General features: G+C 38.5%; 7 protein-coding genes across 7 annotated transcripts; 4 read left to right on the forward strand and 3 right to left on the reverse strand.

The window, feature by feature from the left end:
* Positions 1-408: 408 nt before the first annotated feature.
* LOC132200118 (cuticle protein 16.5-like) lies at positions 409-1,865 on the forward strand. Its single transcript, XM_059625329.1, has 2 exons — positions 409-543; positions 965-1,865. The coding sequence occupies exons 1-2, from the start codon at positions 529-531 to the stop codon at positions 1,247-1,249; spliced, it is 300 nt and encodes a 99-aa protein (XP_059481312.1). The 5' UTR covers positions 409-528; the 3' UTR covers positions 1,250-1,865.
* Positions 1,582-5,215, reverse strand: LOC132200117 (MFS-type transporter SLC18B1-like). The gene is made up of 11 exons (XM_059625328.1): positions 4,680-5,215; positions 3,780-3,875; positions 3,651-3,724; positions 3,439-3,586; positions 3,320-3,388; positions 2,776-2,914; positions 2,606-2,718; positions 2,351-2,541; positions 2,189-2,284; positions 1,959-2,127; positions 1,582-1,861 (listed from the first exon to the last, which is right to left on the reverse strand). The coding sequence occupies exons 1-11, from the start codon at positions 4,875-4,877 to the stop codon at positions 1,748-1,750; spliced, it is 1,407 nt and encodes a 468-aa protein (XP_059481311.1). The 5' UTR covers positions 4,878-5,215; the 3' UTR covers positions 1,582-1,747.
* An 815-nt stretch (positions 5,216-6,030) lies between these two features.
* On the forward strand, positions 6,031-9,009 carry LOC132199712 (double-strand break repair protein MRE11). The gene is made up of 13 exons (XM_059624648.1): positions 6,031-6,253; positions 6,347-6,509; positions 6,578-6,717; positions 6,769-6,962; positions 7,022-7,226; positions 7,279-7,530; positions 7,583-7,689; positions 7,739-7,834; positions 7,893-8,050; positions 8,104-8,233; positions 8,294-8,493; positions 8,582-8,714; positions 8,768-9,009. Exons 1-13 carry the CDS (start codon positions 6,157-6,159, stop codon positions 8,870-8,872), a joined length of 1,980 nt encoding a protein of 659 aa, XP_059480631.1. The 5' UTR covers positions 6,031-6,156; the 3' UTR covers positions 8,873-9,009.
* Positions 9,010-9,182: 173 nt separating this feature from the next.
* LOC132199713 (signal transducing adapter molecule 1) lies at positions 9,183-12,341 on the reverse strand. Its single transcript, XM_059624649.1, has 7 exons — positions 12,182-12,341; positions 11,870-12,030; positions 10,733-11,054; positions 10,470-10,679; positions 10,200-10,413; positions 9,890-10,145; positions 9,183-9,838 (listed from the first exon to the last, which is right to left on the reverse strand). Exons 1-7 carry the CDS (start codon positions 12,222-12,224, stop codon positions 9,617-9,619), a joined length of 1,428 nt encoding a protein of 475 aa, XP_059480632.1. The 5' UTR covers positions 12,225-12,341; the 3' UTR covers positions 9,183-9,616.
* A 189-nt stretch (positions 12,342-12,530) lies between these two features.
* Positions 12,531-13,583, forward strand: LOC132199714 (MKRN2 opposite strand protein). The gene is made up of 4 exons (XM_059624651.1): positions 12,531-12,817; positions 12,888-12,965; positions 13,033-13,245; positions 13,313-13,583. The coding sequence occupies exons 1-4, from the start codon at positions 12,690-12,692 to the stop codon at positions 13,515-13,517; spliced, it is 624 nt and encodes a 207-aa protein (XP_059480634.1). The 5' UTR covers positions 12,531-12,689; the 3' UTR covers positions 13,518-13,583.
* Positions 13,577-16,532, reverse strand: LOC132199711 (U3 small nucleolar RNA-associated protein 4 homolog). Its single transcript, XM_059624647.1, has 11 exons — positions 16,354-16,532; positions 16,023-16,234; positions 15,753-15,969; positions 15,314-15,666; positions 15,151-15,263; positions 14,885-15,099; positions 14,628-14,831; positions 14,368-14,572; positions 14,203-14,315; positions 14,035-14,139; positions 13,577-13,984 (listed from the first exon to the last, which is right to left on the reverse strand). The coding sequence occupies exons 1-11, from the start codon at positions 16,354-16,356 to the stop codon at positions 13,607-13,609; spliced, it is 2,118 nt and encodes a 705-aa protein (XP_059480630.1). The 5' UTR covers positions 16,357-16,532; the 3' UTR covers positions 13,577-13,606.
* A 69-nt stretch (positions 16,533-16,601) lies between these two features.
* LOC132202102 (large ribosomal subunit protein uL4) lies at positions 16,602-18,795 on the forward strand. Its single transcript, XM_059628833.1, has 5 exons — positions 16,602-16,713; positions 17,272-17,625; positions 17,747-18,132; positions 18,194-18,366; positions 18,425-18,795. The coding sequence occupies exons 2-5, from the start codon at positions 17,279-17,281 to the stop codon at positions 18,737-18,739; spliced, it is 1,221 nt and encodes a 406-aa protein (XP_059484816.1). The 5' UTR covers positions 16,602-16,713; positions 17,272-17,278; the 3' UTR covers positions 18,740-18,795.
* Positions 18,796-18,890: the final 95 nt, after the last annotated feature.

Raw genomic sequence — 18,890 nt, forward strand, 5'->3', positions numbered from 1 at the left:
TATAAAATATAAAAAGGCAAAAAAAAATAGAATTATGAACATTTTTTATATGGAGTTTTTATCTGAATACTCCAAGAGGTGAATGTTGAATCCAGAGCATTTTACCTGCAAGATAAAAATTGCTGGGCTGCTGCAGTACCAATCATTAACCCCACTCTTTGATCACCTTAATTAGCGCTTACAGATGAAACGCAGCTCTGTATACAACTCATGTCATAACCGACATGTTGCGTAATATATATTAGCCCTATTTCTCAAACGAGACCACACAACACCACATATAAGTCGATTTTGCTAGAAAAGCGCTGACCTGCCTCACCGGCTTTTAATGGCGTTTAATTGTTCTCGGCGCATTCTTGATGCTTGACCTAGCCACAAAAGTGACATATTTTCTGCATTGTGCTTCAAATCACAGGTGGAGAGGAGAGGTGTCCCCATAGTATAAATATCGAAGACGCACAAATTCAAGTCACATCTCAGGTACGAACCCAGCAGAGGAAACAACACAACCCACGACTCTCCTCAAAAATGAAGACTGTTTTTGTAAGTTACAAATTCATAATTGCTACATCTTGAGATTAGTTTCAGCAGAATAGGTTATTTCAAAGAAGCTTTTTTTCAGTCTTTCTTAAAAAAAATTTTGCAACGAAAATCTAGAAAAGTTGAGCTGTGTTTATAATGTGTGGATAAAACTTATAAAAGGCACCAGCAGTTCAATAATAATAAGCAATTAAATTTTGAGTTTTCCATCCATATTGTTTGTGATTGAAATTTTTAGATAGCTCAAATAGCGTGACAAATATTAAAATCCCACAAAGAATACAGTGGAATAGAGAATACTGTTGAAAAAATTGAATTTCAACTATTTTTAAAAATCACAAAAAGTGCAAGAAAAAATTGAAATAATATTCAGAGAGTAACGAGTACATAACAATACTAATTACGTTGTGTGTCCTACCTTTAGGTGATCGCCGCCTGTCTGCTGGCCGTCGCCGTGGCCGCTCCTGCTGATCGCGAGAAGCGTGGCTACGCCGTGGCCGCCGCGCCCGCGGTGTATCACGCTGCCCCATTGGCCGCCCCTGCCTATTACCACGCTCCTGCGCCCGCTGTATACCACGCGCCCGTCGCACCTGTGGCCTACCACCCTCCGGCCGTGGCCTACGCAGCTCCCGCGGTCCATGCCCCTGTGGCCTATCACGCCCCCGCCATGGGCTACCCTCTCGGATACAGTGCATACACCCTTCACTAATTTCGGAAAACCATCAACACTTTGGAACACACAAGAGATGGGACTGTTGAGATCTGAGCAGTCACTGACCACCCCAGCTGATAAACACCCGCGTATCCACGCAAAGTCGTGGTGGGGGGGATTTCAAATCTTAATTTTACGATCGCTTTTTGTCACTGCGTAGATTTTAGAAACAAAAAGGGAACAAGCTAAAGAATAATGATAAGAGGAAATTGAATAAAAAAGTTCTTCCATACTTTGAATAATTCCTAATTTTTGTGTTTGCAATTCTTTTAAAGCCGAAAAATTATATTTATATGTACATAATTCTAAAAAGAGAGATTTTTTTTTGAGTTTATAGAGACGGTTTAATGAGTTCAAGCGTTACAAATTACACGCCAGTAAATATATAACACATACTCTCAACAATTATGATTGAAATCTTTGCAGTCTATTTGAAACAGATATAAATAAAATTTATCTCACAGATTTTTGTATTATTAACAATTATGCCATGTTTTATGCTTTAATGTGATGCGACCCTCCAAGAAGTGGATGAAATTCCTCGGTGATTATTTCTGTATATCTGGGTTGACGAGATTCCACTCTCAAGAAAATCAAATGTGCGAAAAACTGAAAAAAAAAAAACATATGATAAAAAAATTATTTAAAATAAAAATAGCTGAAATATGATACAAAAAATATATAATTTTTGCAAAATAAATTTTACTGAAATTATGTGGATGGAGACGATTACAAGGGAGCCCCATCGGAAGCCTACAAAGTCCAACATTACGCCGCCAATAGAAGGCCCAATGAATGCCCCCAAGGCAAAGGCAGAGGCCCACAGGCCAGACACAATTGCATAAGTGGATATGTCGTCTGGAAATCCGTTCTTTCTGCAATCCAAATTAACATTAGATGCGAATTGCATTTCAATTTATTGATAATTTTAATTACGTGGCTGAGTGGAGAGCGTCAATGAAAGCCGAAACCAGCAGCAAACCAATGCCCGTGCCGTGAATCAACAGACCAATAATCACCATCCACAATATTCTGTCAATGTTAATAGGTTAATTGAAATGCATGTAACAAACTAAATTTAATTTATGCGTATTGTACGTGTTTATTGGAAAAAATGGGGCCGGTCCGACTAGCATATATGAGGATGCGACGCACACATTTCCAATCGAGGCCAAAACCTTCGGGCCAACTCCTTTGTCACAAAGGTACCCTGCAAAAGGTGCTATCAGGGCGTACATCCCTCCACTTACAATGAACATGACGCCCATTAGAACCGGACTAAGCCCAAACTTGAAAAAAGAAATTCGAATTAACAAAAAAATATTTTTATATCTGTTTTGATGATCAATTTACTTGTCTTAAGTGAGGTTCCAAAGTGGCAGAAATGAAACCTATACTCATTGAGGAAACTACAATCGAAACTGCGGATAGAGAAACTGAAGGAACTTTAAGAATCGCAATTAACCCTGAAATAAAATTATTTTTTTATTTTTTTAATTAAAATTTTTTAATACAAGTTTTACCAGAATTTCTGGTCGCAACTGCATTTGCAGCTGCTAATTGCGTGCACCCGTCTTCACTGGGCAAAAGAATCACAGAAACGATGCCGCCGACCAGCAGGACTAGGCCTGTTACCAAAAAAGGCAACAGGAACCCTCCTATCTAAAAAAAAAATAAAAAAATGATTAATTTACATGTAATTTAAATAATTGCTTTTCAACTCCGTAATTAATAAAACTTTAAAAAATCATACAAAAGGAAACAGCCGATTTATTGTTGAGAGTTACTGCAATTTTAAGCAAACTTAAATTGATTTTAACTACATTTTGCAAATCCTAGAAATAATTTATGAATTTAGAAGTTCATTTTATTTCTGGTCAATGGAATACAGATTCAAAATCGTATTAAGTTTACAGCGTAAATATTGAAGTAAGTGTGTCGCGTGTGTATTGGGAACATTGACATTTGATCGTGCTAGAATGCATGCAGTTGAAACCGCCACCGTGCGGCGGAGAGATTTGCATGCAATTAAAAAAACAGGGCTTCATTTTGTCCCACGCTAATCACCTGGTATAGCAGGCCGCCTATTGTCGGGCCGACGATCAGGCCAAGGCCGAAAAACGTTTCCAACGATGCCTGCGATAAGAAAAAAAATTATTTGCTGAAAACAATGAAGAAAAATGTACAAATGTGGTGGCGACGGATTGGGGAAACTCGGCGGCGATGATAGCGAATGTGGCAGTCAGGGTGCCCGCTGATCCGAGGGCTTCGACCACCCTGACGGCGAACGAGAGAGCGAGGAAAGACACATGCTGCCTCACAAGGTCCAAGACCCTAATTTTTGATAATACATTTGTTAAAAAAACCCACTTTTCTAAATGAAAATTTTGAATCGCACCCAAATAGAATGCAGCTGCCGGCTGTTACAAATATTCCTGCGTTGTACACAAATCTTGGACCCAGTTTGGGCAACTATTTTTATTATTAAAAAATTAATTCTAATTTTCAAATTTTAAAATAGACTTACATAAACGCCAAATATAGGGCAGCTAATGAATGACGTGAGCTCATAAATCCCAAAAACGAAACCATATTCAGTTGCACTTGCACCTTTCGCCTCTGCCTGTGATAAAATTGTTAAATAAAATGATTTTTAATTAAAAATATTTTTACTATTTAAGCAAATTATTAATTTCCTGATGTATCAATAAATTAATTTTATATATCAATCTCATTTAATCATTTGCTCGTTTTTTAATTGGAAAGTCAATATTCGTCTCCAAAAATGATAGATACATCATTTACAAAAAATTAAACTGGGCGAACTTCGTTACAAAGAAAAGATGTAAAATAAAAAATAAAACTTACCCCAAAGGCGTCCTGCGGTCTGTTGGTATTTTAAAACCTATTAAAAACCAACTACCTAGGTTTTTAAAATACTAGCAGACCACACGTTGCCTTTAGAGTCAGTTGACCTTTTCATTTTTTCCCTGAAACGAGGTTCGCTCGGTTTCAATTTTTCATGAAAGCCACCACGAATGTTAGCATTCAATTTATAAAAATAACTTTGACTATAATATAATGCACTTTTATAAGAAAAGTCATCAAAGATAAAGATATTTGTTTCATGTTCAAATATTTCAATATTTGTTTTTCAATATTTTTTTAAGAAGCATAATTTTTAAATAAATTTGTGCGTTACTTACGTTTATATCAATTTCTATAAACACTTCTACTTATTTATTTTACGAGCTATTTTCTTATGTGTTATGTGTTATTATAAAACAAAATAATTAATTGTGTTTTATTTTAGATTGCTTTACTAACTTGAAAAGAACACAAAATTTTATATATGAAATTTATTTCATTTATCATGTAATATTTTATAACTGCGAAGAAACACAATATGAGAAAAATTCAAACAAACCTCTTCCGGGTAAAACGGCGCCTGCAGCGAAATACAAAGAGCGGCGATGAAATTGGCGATGCCGAAAACGACCACCGTGAGCCACTGCCGTTTGGTCAGACCGGTGGTCGCGGTTTTCGCAGGTGTGTCAGGGGCGGTCTGCGCGGACGACTCTGCCGAGTTGTCCTCGATCAAGGGTTGTTTTTCGTCAAAAGCCATAGCAATGCTGCACACCGATCGATCTCGTTGATTAACGGTGTTATTTCAGTTTGCACGCGGCCCCTCGGCTTGTATGAATGGAAAATCACTGAAAAGTGCAAAGAGTCGTCTTAGGCCGGCGATGCTGCTGACGCTGGACGAAGAACCAGTTGGTCTTGTGACGAGTGCATAACTTTGCGTGAATGATAAATAAAGCGAGCGAGAGAGAGAGATAGATCTTCTACGACGTGTTACTGACGACACATATAAACAGAGACGCTCTTCAGGATATTATTTATTCAATATTATATGTTTGTTATTGATACAAAGCAGGCGACCGCACGCTGCACCTATACCATATCCAGTGCAGAAGCGCGCCGCTGTGCATTTTAAGTGAAAGGAATTATGATCGCGGCCGGCGCATGACACTTTTCCCACTTGCTTGCTTCTATACTTATCTCGTTGATTTCCAATATTGATAATCGCCGCTAGTGTTGATAAGCTCCCAAAAAGAGAAGAACTTCTTAAGGGGCATCTCTCCTTTTTTGTTTGCCCAAAAGCAACTGATAAAAACATAGTTTCAAATAATATTAAATAATTGTGCAATGATTTTTCACAAACTTGAAATTATTCTTGGATAAGTTAAAAGGTTAAATTGTCAGCTCACTATGGAGCTCTAGAGCAAAAGGGAGAAATTTCAGAAATTTTAAGCGTTTTATTATGCTGCAAAATAATTTAAATTGATAATGATAAAATTAAATATTACAATACATTAAAAAGTGAAATATTTTTGGAACACATATCGCGTATTTCATCAATTTTTTAAAAGGGTTTTATACTTGAAAAAAAAAAAATAAAAATCTTGTTTTTAAAGAGTGTGTAGAATTAAAATCAATGTATTATGTATTATGCACACTTAATAACATCACTGGATTTTTAGCTTTGTTTTGTTTTTTTGTGGAGTTAATTTGATTTAATTGTGTCTTTATCATACGCTGCTCAATTATCAATTATTATTTATATTGTTAAGGTCGCATTTGACTGGGTTTTCGGACACGTTCTTCTCGTTCTTCTCGCTTTCGCGCCTCTCTTTTTCCCTTTTAATCATTCTTCGCTAGTTCGCCAGTTTGCCGTTCTCCTTCTGTCAGACAAGGCGCCAATTTGTCAGCTGGATTTTAACAGAAGACTGAAGAGGCAGAGCTTGAGGCAGAGCTGGCAGAGGCCACAGCACATGGATCCAGAGGTCTTCTATGTAATTTTTTTTAGAACTTGCAAAAAATAGTTAGTTTTCGCCGCTAAAATGGCATCAGATAACATGCAAGGCGATGAAAGCACAATGAAGATTTTGTTCGCGACTGACATTCACTTAGGATATAATGAAACACATCCCACCAGAGGTAAAAATTAATTCCAAAAATATGTCTGCAATCTGCATGCATGTGATGAAGGTGACTAAACATGTTAACATGATGCACCCTACTTATTTCAAGGCGAGGACTCGTTCATAGCGTTTGAAGAAATCTTAAGGATTGGCAAAAAGTACAAAGTTGATTTCATTCTACTTGGAGGAGATCTCTTCCACGATGGCAGACCTTCTGTGAATTGCTACAGCAAGTGCATGGACCTGCTCAACAGATACTGCATGGGGGATGGGTTTGTTTTTAAAACATGTAAACAAATTATTAGAATTATTTTAATATGTGTTTATATTATTTAAACAGAGAGGTCAAAATCAGCGTTCTCAGTGATCCAGCTGAGATTTTCAGCTTCTCGAGCAACCCCATGGTAAATTTCATGAACCCCAATCTCAACGTTGCTTTGCCTATTTTCTCCATCCATGGAAATCACGACGATCCGCTTGGTAAAACCATGCTTAAGCTTTTTTATCATGTAACTTTTATATTTTTTCTAGGTTACAATTCTAAGTGCTCGCTTGACATGTTGAGTGCAGCTGGACTGATCAACTATTTTGGAAAGTACCTTAATTTGCAGGACGACATTTCCTTGGTGCCACTGTTGGTAGCCAAAGGCAACACGAAAGTTGCCATTTACGGACTTGGAGCATTGAAAGACAAAGTAGCCAATAGAATGTTCAGAGAAGAGAAGGTATATTATCAACATAATTATTTAATTATTTTAATGAAAAAACTCAATTTCTGTGTCAGGTACACATCATGCAACCTGAGGACCCTGAAACTTGGTACAACGTTATGGTGGTCCATCAAAATAGGGCCTGCCACAACAAAGACGAGTGTCTTCATGAGAATCTCCTGCCTGAGTCAATGGACCTTATTTTCTGGGGGCACGAGCATGAGTGCAAATTGGAGCCAGAGTACAACAATAATAGAAATTTCTATGTCACTCAACCAGGTGCTAATGATACAATAGATAATCCGTAACAAATTATTCATAAAAAAAATAGGCAGTTCTGTTGCAACATCTTTGAGTGAAGGAGAGGCGGTGCAGAAGAAAGTTGGCATTCTCTATGTGAATAATAAAAAATTCCAAATGAGGCCTATCCCACTGAAGACTGTTCGTCCATTTGTATTTGATGTCATTAACTTGGCCACCGATTACAGAGACAGACCTGCTCGTAATATGAAGCAAGGTGTTCAAGCGTTCTTAGAGCAAAGGGTTGAGGATTTGCTGAAAGAAGCTGAAAATCAGTTGACAGGTAAAGTCATGTCCGTTTATTTCATCGTTCTGATTAAAAAATCCTTCTCCAGGCCACCCTAAGCAACCAAAATTGCCCCTTATAAGAATGAAAGTGCTGAACTTCAATCAAGATGAACTGTTCAATATTGTTCGTTTCGGATTGCAGTTTGAAGAAAAGGTATATTATTGACTTAAAATTTGGCAACGCTATATTTAAATTGTTCAAGGTTGCAAACCCCACTGACATGGTCATGATCACTCGAGTCCAAGGTGCTAGGCAGGCTAGGGATGTGCTCGACCAAGACGCATTTGACGCTGCTAAGGTAGTCTAACTAAGCAACACATTTTTCTACAAGGTTCTAATGAATTTTATATTTTAAGTCTGAGGCTATTTTGCACAACGTAGAAGAACTGATTGAAAAGTATTTCACGGACTGTGAACCTGGAAAGAGAGTGCAGTTGTTGCCTGTGGCCATGATGAACGAAGCTCTAGAGCATCAAATGAAGGGCGACTCTTCAGCTTTTGAGATTGTCATCAGGTAAAATTGTCTTAAGAATTTGTAGGGCAATAACTAAAATAAAACAATAACAGGAAAAGAAAGGATTTTGTTGTTCAAAAAATTCTTGAGAAGGGTTTAACTGATGATGATGATATAAAAGATGAGTTTGCAGCAATGGGTTTTGCCGATGGGGATGAAGAGAATGGTCAAATGATCAATGAGGTATTATTTGGGGGTAAATGTTCGGCAGATATATAATATTTCTTTTTTTGTGATTTTTAGATCCGAGCTGTCCTAGAAGGGCCGCGTCAGGGGCTGCTTGATGAAGTTGAAAATTTGGAGGAGGAAGATGATGATTTTCAAATGAGAAGTGATGGTGAAGATCAATCGAATGAGGCGAATGAGCCAATTACTTCTAAGGGCAAGGGAAGAGGTCGAGCAACAACCAGGGCTCTTGGGAGGGCACGTGGAGCAGCTAAGAGGTGAAGTAGCTATTTCGAATTTTAAAATTTGTTAATTTGGTTATTTCAGTAGATTTAATTAAAATCCACTAATTGGTTCTTTTTTCAGGACACCAGCATCATTGATTGATGATGATTCTGATGGCACCCTTAATGACCCGCCCGCACGACCTACGAGAGGACCAGGCTCAAGGGGTGGCAGAGGAAGCAGGGGCAAGAGAGGAGCCAAAGCTGCTCAGCCTGTGAGTGAATTTATTATGTATTTTTATTTTACTTTCAAATTTTTTTTGTTAAGGCTCGACATGCTCCTCCACCACCTGTTGTGAACATCTCTAGACCCACTAGACAGACGCAGCCTGGCAACAGAATGGCCATGATGTTCGAAGACGACAGTGATTGAGTTCAAATTTGATATTCCTATTATTTTTTAATCACAATACATTCCTGATTTCTCACAATGAATAACATGATAAAAGGACACAATATCAATATGTCAAAGAAATAAGACACCATTAAAGTATTTCACAGAGCAGTTTATTTTAGATGTGTTCCAATTTTAATACATTTTTCCACAAATATGATCAACTGATGTAGTAAAATATTATGCAGCAATTCACTTTCATTCAACTTGCACTCATTCGTACAAACTCTGCAACAAGCATTATAAATATGAAGCGGATAACTTTTTAAAATTTTCAATTAACAAAACCATAATTTCCATGCTCGCTTATTACAATACTATAATAGAATGTATTGAAGAATGCTATTGTATGCAATTCATAATTATGAAAACTGAAATAACTTTATAATTGTGGAAACCAGAGATTTTAACGCTAACTAAGCAAACAATGGCTAGTAGCATCCTGACCAAAACTTTTGAGAAGTCTGCAGTACCCTTAGGTGGGCTGCACTGTCAACACACTAAACTTTAAATTATGTTGCAATGGGGTTTCAAAATTTTGGAAAAAAAAAATGATTTGATCGAAAAACTTATTTCACCACTGATGATGTTCCAATTTTATAAACATGAACCGGAAATGCCAGACGTTTTTATAAAAGCGGTCTTTGGAATTTGAATAACTGCAACATAATTCTTTGCCTCTTCATTTCATCCAGTTTCTTGTTAAATCCTTATGTAAAATTATCACATCATTGTCGACGAGGGTGCGTTCTGGGGCATGACTGGCCCCTGTGGATACTGAGTAGCCCCATAATCTGTTGGCGGAGGTCCATAAGGGGCTACCATTTGAGGTGGCGGCCAGTTGTAGCCTTCTGGAGGCCCATGAGGAGGTGGCACTGCACCATTTTGAGGAGGGTACATGGGAGGGCCAGGTGGCATTTGCTGGGAATATTGCTGGCCGTACAACTAATTAGGCAAAAATTAGTGTTAACAACAAAATCTAAATTTAAAACCAACCTGCGGAGGCTGCATGTACGGTGTCCATTCAGGTTGCACAGGTTTAACTATGTTTTCTCTCATGAGGGAGTGGTACATATTAAGGGAATCAGTCAGCTCGGAGGCTAGCTGGGTGAGACTTGCATGCCGCCGATCAATCTTCTCAAGCTCCTCGTCTATCAAAGGTCCCATGGCACCGACCTGTTTTTCTAGGGCAGGATCCACACCAGAAGCAGACTCGTCAGTGGGGTCGATATCATGAATAATTGCTAGCAGCCTAGAAGTTGTGCTTATTTTTAGCCTGAATCTCACAATTTTTAGCTAAATTTACCTGTCAATTTTTGTTTCATCAACTTCAGGAACAGAAGTGTCCTCTTCTTCCTCTTCATCATAAGTTAGGGTTTTCACCTCTACTGCTTCATTGAACTGAACACTTCTCTTTGGTTCCGTTAAATCGGTGGTGACAAAATTGGCAGGAAATAGACCTTCGCCCTTTGAAGAGTGGCCCTTCCACCAGTTCGGATCAGAATTGTCCGTAACAAACACTACAAAGTTGGTTTAAAAAAATCATTGACACAAGATTTATGTACATTTTACATACCTATATCACCAGCTTTAAAACTGAGTTCATTGTCCTCAGCTGCCTCAAAATCGTAGAGTGCTCTGACTTTTGTTTCCTGCGGTGGAGGTGAAGACGGTTTGTAAGAAAAGTTGCTCATTGATGGGTAGAGGGATGAGCTGCTGATGGCACCACCAGAGCTGCTCGACTTAGACGAAGACTTGCCAGCCTCTTTCAGGGATAGTTCAATAGCTGTGACAGACCAATATTGTTAAAGTATTAATATTACCACTCAAAAAGTATACCTTTGGCAATATCATCTTCTTCTTGCTTGCTTTGAACCACATTTGGGTCCTTTGAGAGCTTGTGTTCGACTGGCTGGTGTGAAGGGGTGAAGTCCACTCCCTCTTCCTTCAATTTTTTGTAAAGTGATGGAATTAGATTGAGCTGCGGGTCTTTGGAGAACTCGGAAGACTCAGCCCATTTCTTTAGCATTGACTTGAGTTTCTCCTGCAGAGGTGTCCTGCTTGATCTGGACACTAGACGCCTCACTTCAGACTCAAAATCTCTCGACGAAACCTCAAGGTGAAACGGTTTGCCGCAATTGTTGACACATGCATCTAGCAACTAGGTACAAAAATTTAATAAACTTTTTAGCCTCTTTGTATTTATAATATTATAAAAAGATCATAAGAAATATTTAGTATTCACAATAAGTTTAGTGTTGGTTAATTAACTATCATTATCACTTCCAATGTGAAATTCAAAATACCAATCAAGTTACTTGCAACTTGCAGAAAATGAAATGCTTAATTAAGCTGCAACCTGAAACGTCACAAGAAGAGTAAATTTTATTTATAATTTATATTTTGAATTTTTCAACCAAAGTTTATGTAATAAAAAAGTCAAACTTGTTTTACAAGAGGTAATAATAAACTCAAACCAGCTTCCCGGCCCTTTCCTACCGGTACCTCCTACTTTTTTGATAAGATAACAGGGAAAATTTTTTACGGACTCCAAAAGAATTTCACATTTTGCTCGATTCCGAGTATTTTAGTTCTGACAGCTACTATTAATCACTTTCAAACCCTTTGAGGTTACTGGAAAAATATATGTGTAATATTTAAAGTTCAATTAAACATAGATTTAATTACATGGCCCTATCAGTATTGTTATTTTTGTGTAAATATTTTTCAAATAAACTAATGCTTCTGTATGCATTATATGAGTAACCATAACCAGAGAGGCAAACGTCACTGTTTATTTGACCAGGTGACTTAGAAGTTGTTATTCAATGATTAGGGTCAAGGGCGGAATAATATACTGCTTAATTAATTAATCTCTTAATGGTTTGTGGCAGTGGCACATTAATATTACGTCTTAAAAATAATTATTACTCCCGATCTGTTACGAGGGATAAGAAAAAAATCCCGATGACTCACAGTGAGGGCTTGCAGGGCGACATGGGGGTCTGGGTGCACAACCCTCTTCATGATAGAACGCAGACAATCCTTTGCGCCGTTCTGCGTGGTGACCACCTTGTCGCAAATGTCCATAATCTCGGCCCATTTTTCGCTAGTGTTTTTTTCGTCGGTGGCTTTTTCTGGAACGGAGGAGGCAATTAGGGACAATTGTCAGCAAGGATTAAAACAGAAGTGCGTAAAACGTGAGCTGCAAATTGGATTAGCTGATGGAAGGTTGCAAGGCCTGCAAGGGTCATTTATTAAAGGCCCCTACGTATTTTAGGCACTCACCAACATCAGTGTCGAAGGAGGACGCCGTCGAAAACAGTCCCATGACCGAATTTGTCGTAACTTAGGCCCAGCTCCAACGAATCATGCGATAGTGACTCAGAATTCGTCTGTGTTGTCACTCACAGGCCAAAAGCAAAATGCAAAATGGAAATTGGAATGGACTGCCCATCCCCTCCCTTTTTAATTGAGTGATAACCGGTTGTTAAGACAATTTTATGTTGATCATTGAAATTCTAAAATTAGTTCAAATATTAAAAAAAATAAGCAAGAACAACAAAAAGTTCTAGATTAATAGAAAAAATATCATATTAATTGCTTTACCAATAAACTTGCAGAACTTGATAACCGGTTTTTATTGCGGTAAAATACTTGTCTTGTGTATGGCGGGTTGCGGGATTTTTATATTAATAGTTTTATGTAGTTTCACTTCATAATTTCATATTATGAACTGCTTTTTTATTTATATTATATATATTTTTCTCGTCATGATCGCTCAGTTTTGCAAAAAATGAATAGAGATCCTGGGCTAATTTGCTTCAAGCATTGCAAATCGGACGTTTTCGTATTTTCATTACCTGAAAAATGCCCAGAATGCGAATTGGTGCTCAGCAGCGATATAGAAATTACTCCAGTCAGGTAAAAAAACTAAAAAATATCTATTTGGTCTAATAAATAATGAAAAAAGTAATAATTCTATCAATTATAGGATCCCGTTTCCCTTTTCACGAGCTTCTCAGCATCCATGCAGTTTGGTTCTCCGTCCAACAAATGGAGATTTTCTTAGGCATGATTTAATTCTCTGCCCGTCATTTTCCGTGTAAGCTAAATTTTGATTGATATTTCTTTCTCAGATCTTATTCTAACAATGCTGATTTACACATCGGTGTGACAAACTCCAAAGGGCAAATATTTTCATATGATGAAGATGGTTTAAAAAGAGAACCTTCAGAAGACTGGAATGAATGTTTAAGCATTCAATGTTTTGAAACATTTACTTTGATTGAAGATATCTGGGATGGAGTTTTAGAGATGCTTTTAAAAAGTGACGACTGGACTTCGAAAAGGTGAGCAGGGGTATTATAATTATTTTCGCCACATTAATTTGGTAACTTTACAAATTAAACTATATAGATACCACGAAGACACCCACAATTGTTACACATTCATCTTGCATTTCCTCGGCAAATTACCACACTGTAATTTGCAGTCGTTCACCAGCGATCGAAAGACTTTCTGTGAAAAAGTGCTGATTCCACAAACAGTGACAGCTGGTAAATATATATCACTGTTTCGAAGGGTCTCTGACAAAGGCTGCTATGTTAAAAAGTTAAGCTGAAGAGAATGAAGATGAAAATTTGTTAATTAAATTTATATAAAAATAAAAAATATTTAAGGTTTCAATAAAAAATAAAGTATATTTATAATTTACATTAATTGAGTCCCAAAAGTTTTTGCAAAAGGCATAGGTGGCAACTTCTCGAGAAGCCTCTCATGAGAAGCGCGCACAACACAAATATCCCCATTAGAGTTTTGAGTTATGTTGACCAAAAATTTTCCAAGGTTGCTTTCTGTCATTGGGGGATACCTCTTACTGCCTTTGCCCTGTTTTTGCAATAGCATATTGAAGTAGTTGAAGCCAAGCAGCTTTCCGCCGTCCACAGACATAAAATATCCTTTCTTGGTCAAATGGGAGCAGACAGTCGTAAGCGAGTTCCCGGTAACTCCAGTGCCATGAAGCTTCTGTCCCTCAGAGTTTGGTTGCAGAATTTTGTATGAGAAACCTTCAATTGCAAGCTCAGATATCTGAATGTTTAGAGATTAGTTAGTATTAAAAAAGCCAAGATGATTTTTACCTGTCCATCAGAATAGAAAAGTAATATCTTATTTTTGACTGTGTTCTGAAGAGCCATTGCGGTCAATTCGTGGCTGTTTTTAGGAAGGAGCTTCCAGTCTGATTTCTAATGGGCAGAATAAATTATCTAACAATTGCTATGCCTTGGGTTACAATTTTTCAAGATTACCTTTGACATTTCTTCACTTGCATGCTTTAATGCGACATTTCCGTCAAAGTCAGACAAAATGAGATGGTGCTCGGAAAACTTCATCAAATTAACGGTTGACCGGGGAGAAAGAACTAAAATATTGTTGCTTAAATAAAACCCTTTGTAATCAGACAAAAGTGTTACCGGAAGCAACATCCACTATGTAAGTTTCAGTGACTGCTTTAATTTCATGCAACAACAAAAGACAACGGATTTTGTTATCTTTTGTAACAACAGCAGCCATTTGAGAAGGGTCTGAAAATGTTATCCTTTTGAAAGCCTTATAATGACTTGAGGGGAGCATGATTGATTCAGCAGAAGCCTCAACTGCTTTTTTAAACGGCCAAACCTGTAAATAAAGACTTGTAGCTTTCAGGCAATGTCAGGTCAAAATTTAATTATACCAGAGCGAATATTTTGGAATTTTTCAATGTGCTCAGAGCACACCAGTTTCCATCATCAGAAATGCCTATGGTTGTCAGGGGAGAGCTTGTATTGAATTGGAAAATCTTATTCACCAAATGGGAATTGGGAGGTAGTTGCAGGACTTCCGTGTGGTTGATGTAGCGAACCATGAAGAGGTTTTTTGATGGCGCAGTTAATATATCCTATAAATCATTTTCTTAGAAAAAATGAAAATACTAAAAAAGTAAAAATTTACCGAGCTATGATATGGTGGAATTACATTGACACTCAAAGGTGGCGCTTTAGAAACGATCATATATGAATCAACACCTCCTGAAACAAGTTCGCTTGAAGTCACAGCTACAAGGGCTCGAACATCATGGGTGTGACAAGTCCTTGTTGCACCAATGACCCACTTATTGCTTAAATCATCCTTGCTTTTCATCAAAACTTGAATGCTTTTTCCAACACCTGTTGAAAATTTCAATGAAGTAAAAACGAAAACAAAATTTTAAATGTTACCAGCACAGTAAATTTTGTTTTCAATTGTTGCTAAGCATTGAACTTGCTGTGATTTCGTCTCATGAATCTCTGAACAGACGCCCATTTTGGCATCCCAAATACAAACACGGCCCCTGAAAAAATATTGGTCAACCAAAACAAGATGAAGAAAAAAATCTACTACTTCGAGTCTCCGGTAGCAAAGGTGAAGTTGTCAATGAACGAGATGCACCAGACTATGGTGTCATCCTTAGCTCTCGTCTGGCCCAAACTGATTCTATCCACTGCCTGCCCAGATTTTACATCCCAGATGCGTACAGCATTTGGAGAGCCTGTAGCAAGTTTAGTGCCGTCAGGACTCCAGGAAATGCATAAAACTCTATCCTCCTGCCTGTCTAGAATTTGATCCGTCTCAATGTCGTAATCATAGATTTGCATAATGGCCACAAAGCCATCTTCCGAGCCAATTGCAATACGACCAGTAGCATTGTCAATGGCCATGCACCACTTAATTCCTCCAACAACACTGGTCCATTTCTGCAAAGAAAAACAACAGAAATAAAATAATTTGCTAAATTAAAATTGACCTGAAAAGAATATACATTGTTTTTTTAATTAATTACCTTTATTTTTTCATTTTTAATGTCGTATTCCACCAGATGTCCGTGGATACCACACGAAAACAGCCTTCCCTTGTACCAGTGTAGGCTTTCAATGGAGCTGAACTCTCCGGGCAAGTAAATCGACTGCTTTAATCTATACAAAGGCCTCGTTCCCCAAATTTCAATCTTTCCAACTGGTTCTTCAATGGCTACTTTTGAGCCCTCTGGCACTGGTATTCTATTAAAAATTGATGTAAAAAACAGGTACATGCTAGTTTTGAAAAAGTGTACTTTCTGGCATATCTGGAAACAGCCAAAAGGTTGCCTTCGGCTTGATAGGCCAACTGATGAATGGTCATAGGCTGAGGATCGAATGCATTCGGCACAACTACAACTGTCTCCGGACAGCTTCTCAGAGGTTCTGCTGCAGGAGTGTCTGGTGGAGTGTGTGAATCCATGTGATCAAAATCACAGGAATCTTCACAGTCCATTGCTTCGTCAGTCTAAAGAGACAAATAACAAGATGAATTCAGCTGAAAGCTGAATTTTAAAATAATATTGAACATGGAACATGACGTCTATGATTCCGAAAAAAAATTAAAGAATCATTTTCCATCCATACCATGGTTGGTCCTGCTGTGAAAACAATTTTCAGTTGCCAATTGAAACTATAGCCTTATGGAGACTTATTAAATTTCGTAAATGTCAAAGAAAAGTGAAAAATCTCAAACAGGAATTCAAATAGCGGAGTCCATGTGGCTTTGTTTTCAAAAATTTCAGGCACTGCTGCCTGCTGCCGACCGGCACTTTGTGCGCAATATGTACGCATGCGCAGCTCAAAATTTGGATTTCGCGGTATTTGTCCAAGGAGGTTTTTTACCAAACTCGAATGCAATATTCCAATATTCGCTGCTACACTGCTACAGAAAACTTTTACTCCTTGAAATATTCTTGTTTGACGTGCGCTTGGATCGGAGATCAGGTAATAATTTAAAATTTTTGATTATTTTCTTCATCCTAGCACAATTTACCCAAACAATTTCACCGATCTATCCCTCATTAATGTCAGTATACGTTTTTCAAGATAGATTTACCCTCTATTAGTGCTATGTTGTCCAAAAAAGTTCCGAAAGTTACGTTTGCCACTTCTGCATTCGCCGCACTCCGTGGCCGCATATTTCAATATTTTTGATATTCTTTGTTCTTTTTCCAATAATATCAAATATGTTGTTATATAAAATTCAGAAATAGTTAAGATAGAGTGTAATTAAGTGCTCAAAACTTCTCAATGCTTTGGAAATGACGTTAAAACTGACGTGTTTGTGTTCGTTTTGTTGCTTTTGACCACGTTGGGACAGACCCTGAATGTATGTTCTCTCCCTCTCAGTGCTTGCCGCTTTCATTGGTGACGAGCAACTATGTATTTTATATTTATTTATAAATTTTAACCTTCAAAATAAAAATAAATAAATTCATTAAAATATCACACACACGCAGCAAAGCTTTATAATTCAAAAGTTCATTGAATTTCTGTTTTCAGCGCTAAGATGGCCTCAGCATTGGCCCGTCCGTTGATTACGGTCTATTCAGAGAAAAATGAGAAGACAGGAGCTAGCGTGCATCTGCCCGTGGTGTTCAAAGCACCCATCAGACCTGATGTGGTCAGCTTTGTGCACCAGCAGATGTCCATGAACCGGCGTCAACCTTACGCCGTGAACAGGGATGCTGGTCACCAGACCAGTGCCGAGTCTTGGGGTACTGGCAGAGCTGTTGCTCGTATTCCCAGGGTCAGGGGTGGTGGTACCCACCGCTCTGGCCAGGGTGCCTTTGGCAACATGTGTCGCGGAGGTCGCATGTTCGCTCCCACCAAGACCTGGAGGCGTTGGCACCGCAGGTAATTTATCACATGTATTAGATAATATGCCAGAATAAGATACTAAACCAAAGCAAACCAATTCATCTTTAATTTTTATAAATTGTACACCTTGGATTAATTGCTGAATTCCTATATGTAGGATTAATGTGAACCAGCGTCGCTACGCCCTTGTGTCGTCCATCGCTGCCAGTGGCGTGCCCGCCCTGGTCATGTCCAAGGGACACATGGTGCACGAGATCCCAGAGCTGCCCCTCGTTGTAACAGACAAGATCCAAGCTTTCAACAAGACCAAGCAGGCCGTCATCTTCCTGCGCCGTATCAAGGCCTGGACCGATGTGCAGAAGGTCTACAAAAGCAGGAGAATGCGTGCCGGCAAGGGTAAGATGAGGAACAGGCGCCGCGTCCAGCGTCGTGGACCCCTCATCATTTATGGAGAGGACCAGGGTCTGAAGCTTGCCTTCAGGAACATTCCCGGCGTTGACGTCTGCTCTGTTAAGAAGCTGAACCTTCTTAAGCTGGCACCTGGTATGTTAATTTTATTTCCTGGGGAAAATAGGCAATTTCACTGACAATTCTTATTATTCAGGTGGCCATGTTGGTAGATTCATCATCTGGACAGAGAGTGCTTTCAAGCAGTTGGATGCCATCTATGGCACCTGGTCAACTCCCTCTTCGGAAAAGAAGGACTACAACCTTCCCACTCCCAAGATGACCAACACTGACTTGGCCAGGCTGCTCAAGTCTGAAGAAATTCGCAAGGCAAGAATTGCAAATTTTTCTCTTTGACATAATTGTTTGACTGTAAAATTTCTTGCAGGTGTTGAAGACTCCACACAAGAGGCCACAGAGGGCAGTTAGGAAGTTGAATCCGTTGAAGAATGTGCGCGCTATGCTCAAATTGAACCCATACGCCGCTGTCTTGAAGAGGAAAGCTATCCTTACAATTCAGAAGAGATATAAGGACAAGCAGGAGTTCCTTGCCAAGAAGCACGGAATTCCTTTGAAGAGGACAGAGAAGGAGGTTCGTTATGACCAGCTTATTGAGAAGAGACGAGAGCAGATCAAGAAGGCCAGGGCGGCCAAACCCAAGGCAGCCAAGAAGGCTACAAAGGCTGGCGCCGCTAAGAAGTAAACCCTTCCCTAATTGTTCATTTCTCGGAAATAAATATGGTCATCATTAATAATAAATCTGCTTAAATTTATTCATGTGTCCTCTCACTGAAATTAAATTGCGTTAATATTTTCCTTTACTTAATACATCTTGTAATAATGAAGAGTGCGTG

Source organism: Neocloeon triangulifer, unplaced genomic scaffold (assembly GCF_031216515.1).
Source record: "Neocloeon triangulifer isolate White Clay Creek 2 clone unplaced genomic scaffold, ASM3121651v1 ptg000014l, whole genome shotgun sequence".
Taxonomy (NCBI): Eukaryota; Metazoa; Arthropoda; class Insecta; order Ephemeroptera; family Baetidae; genus Neocloeon; species Neocloeon triangulifer.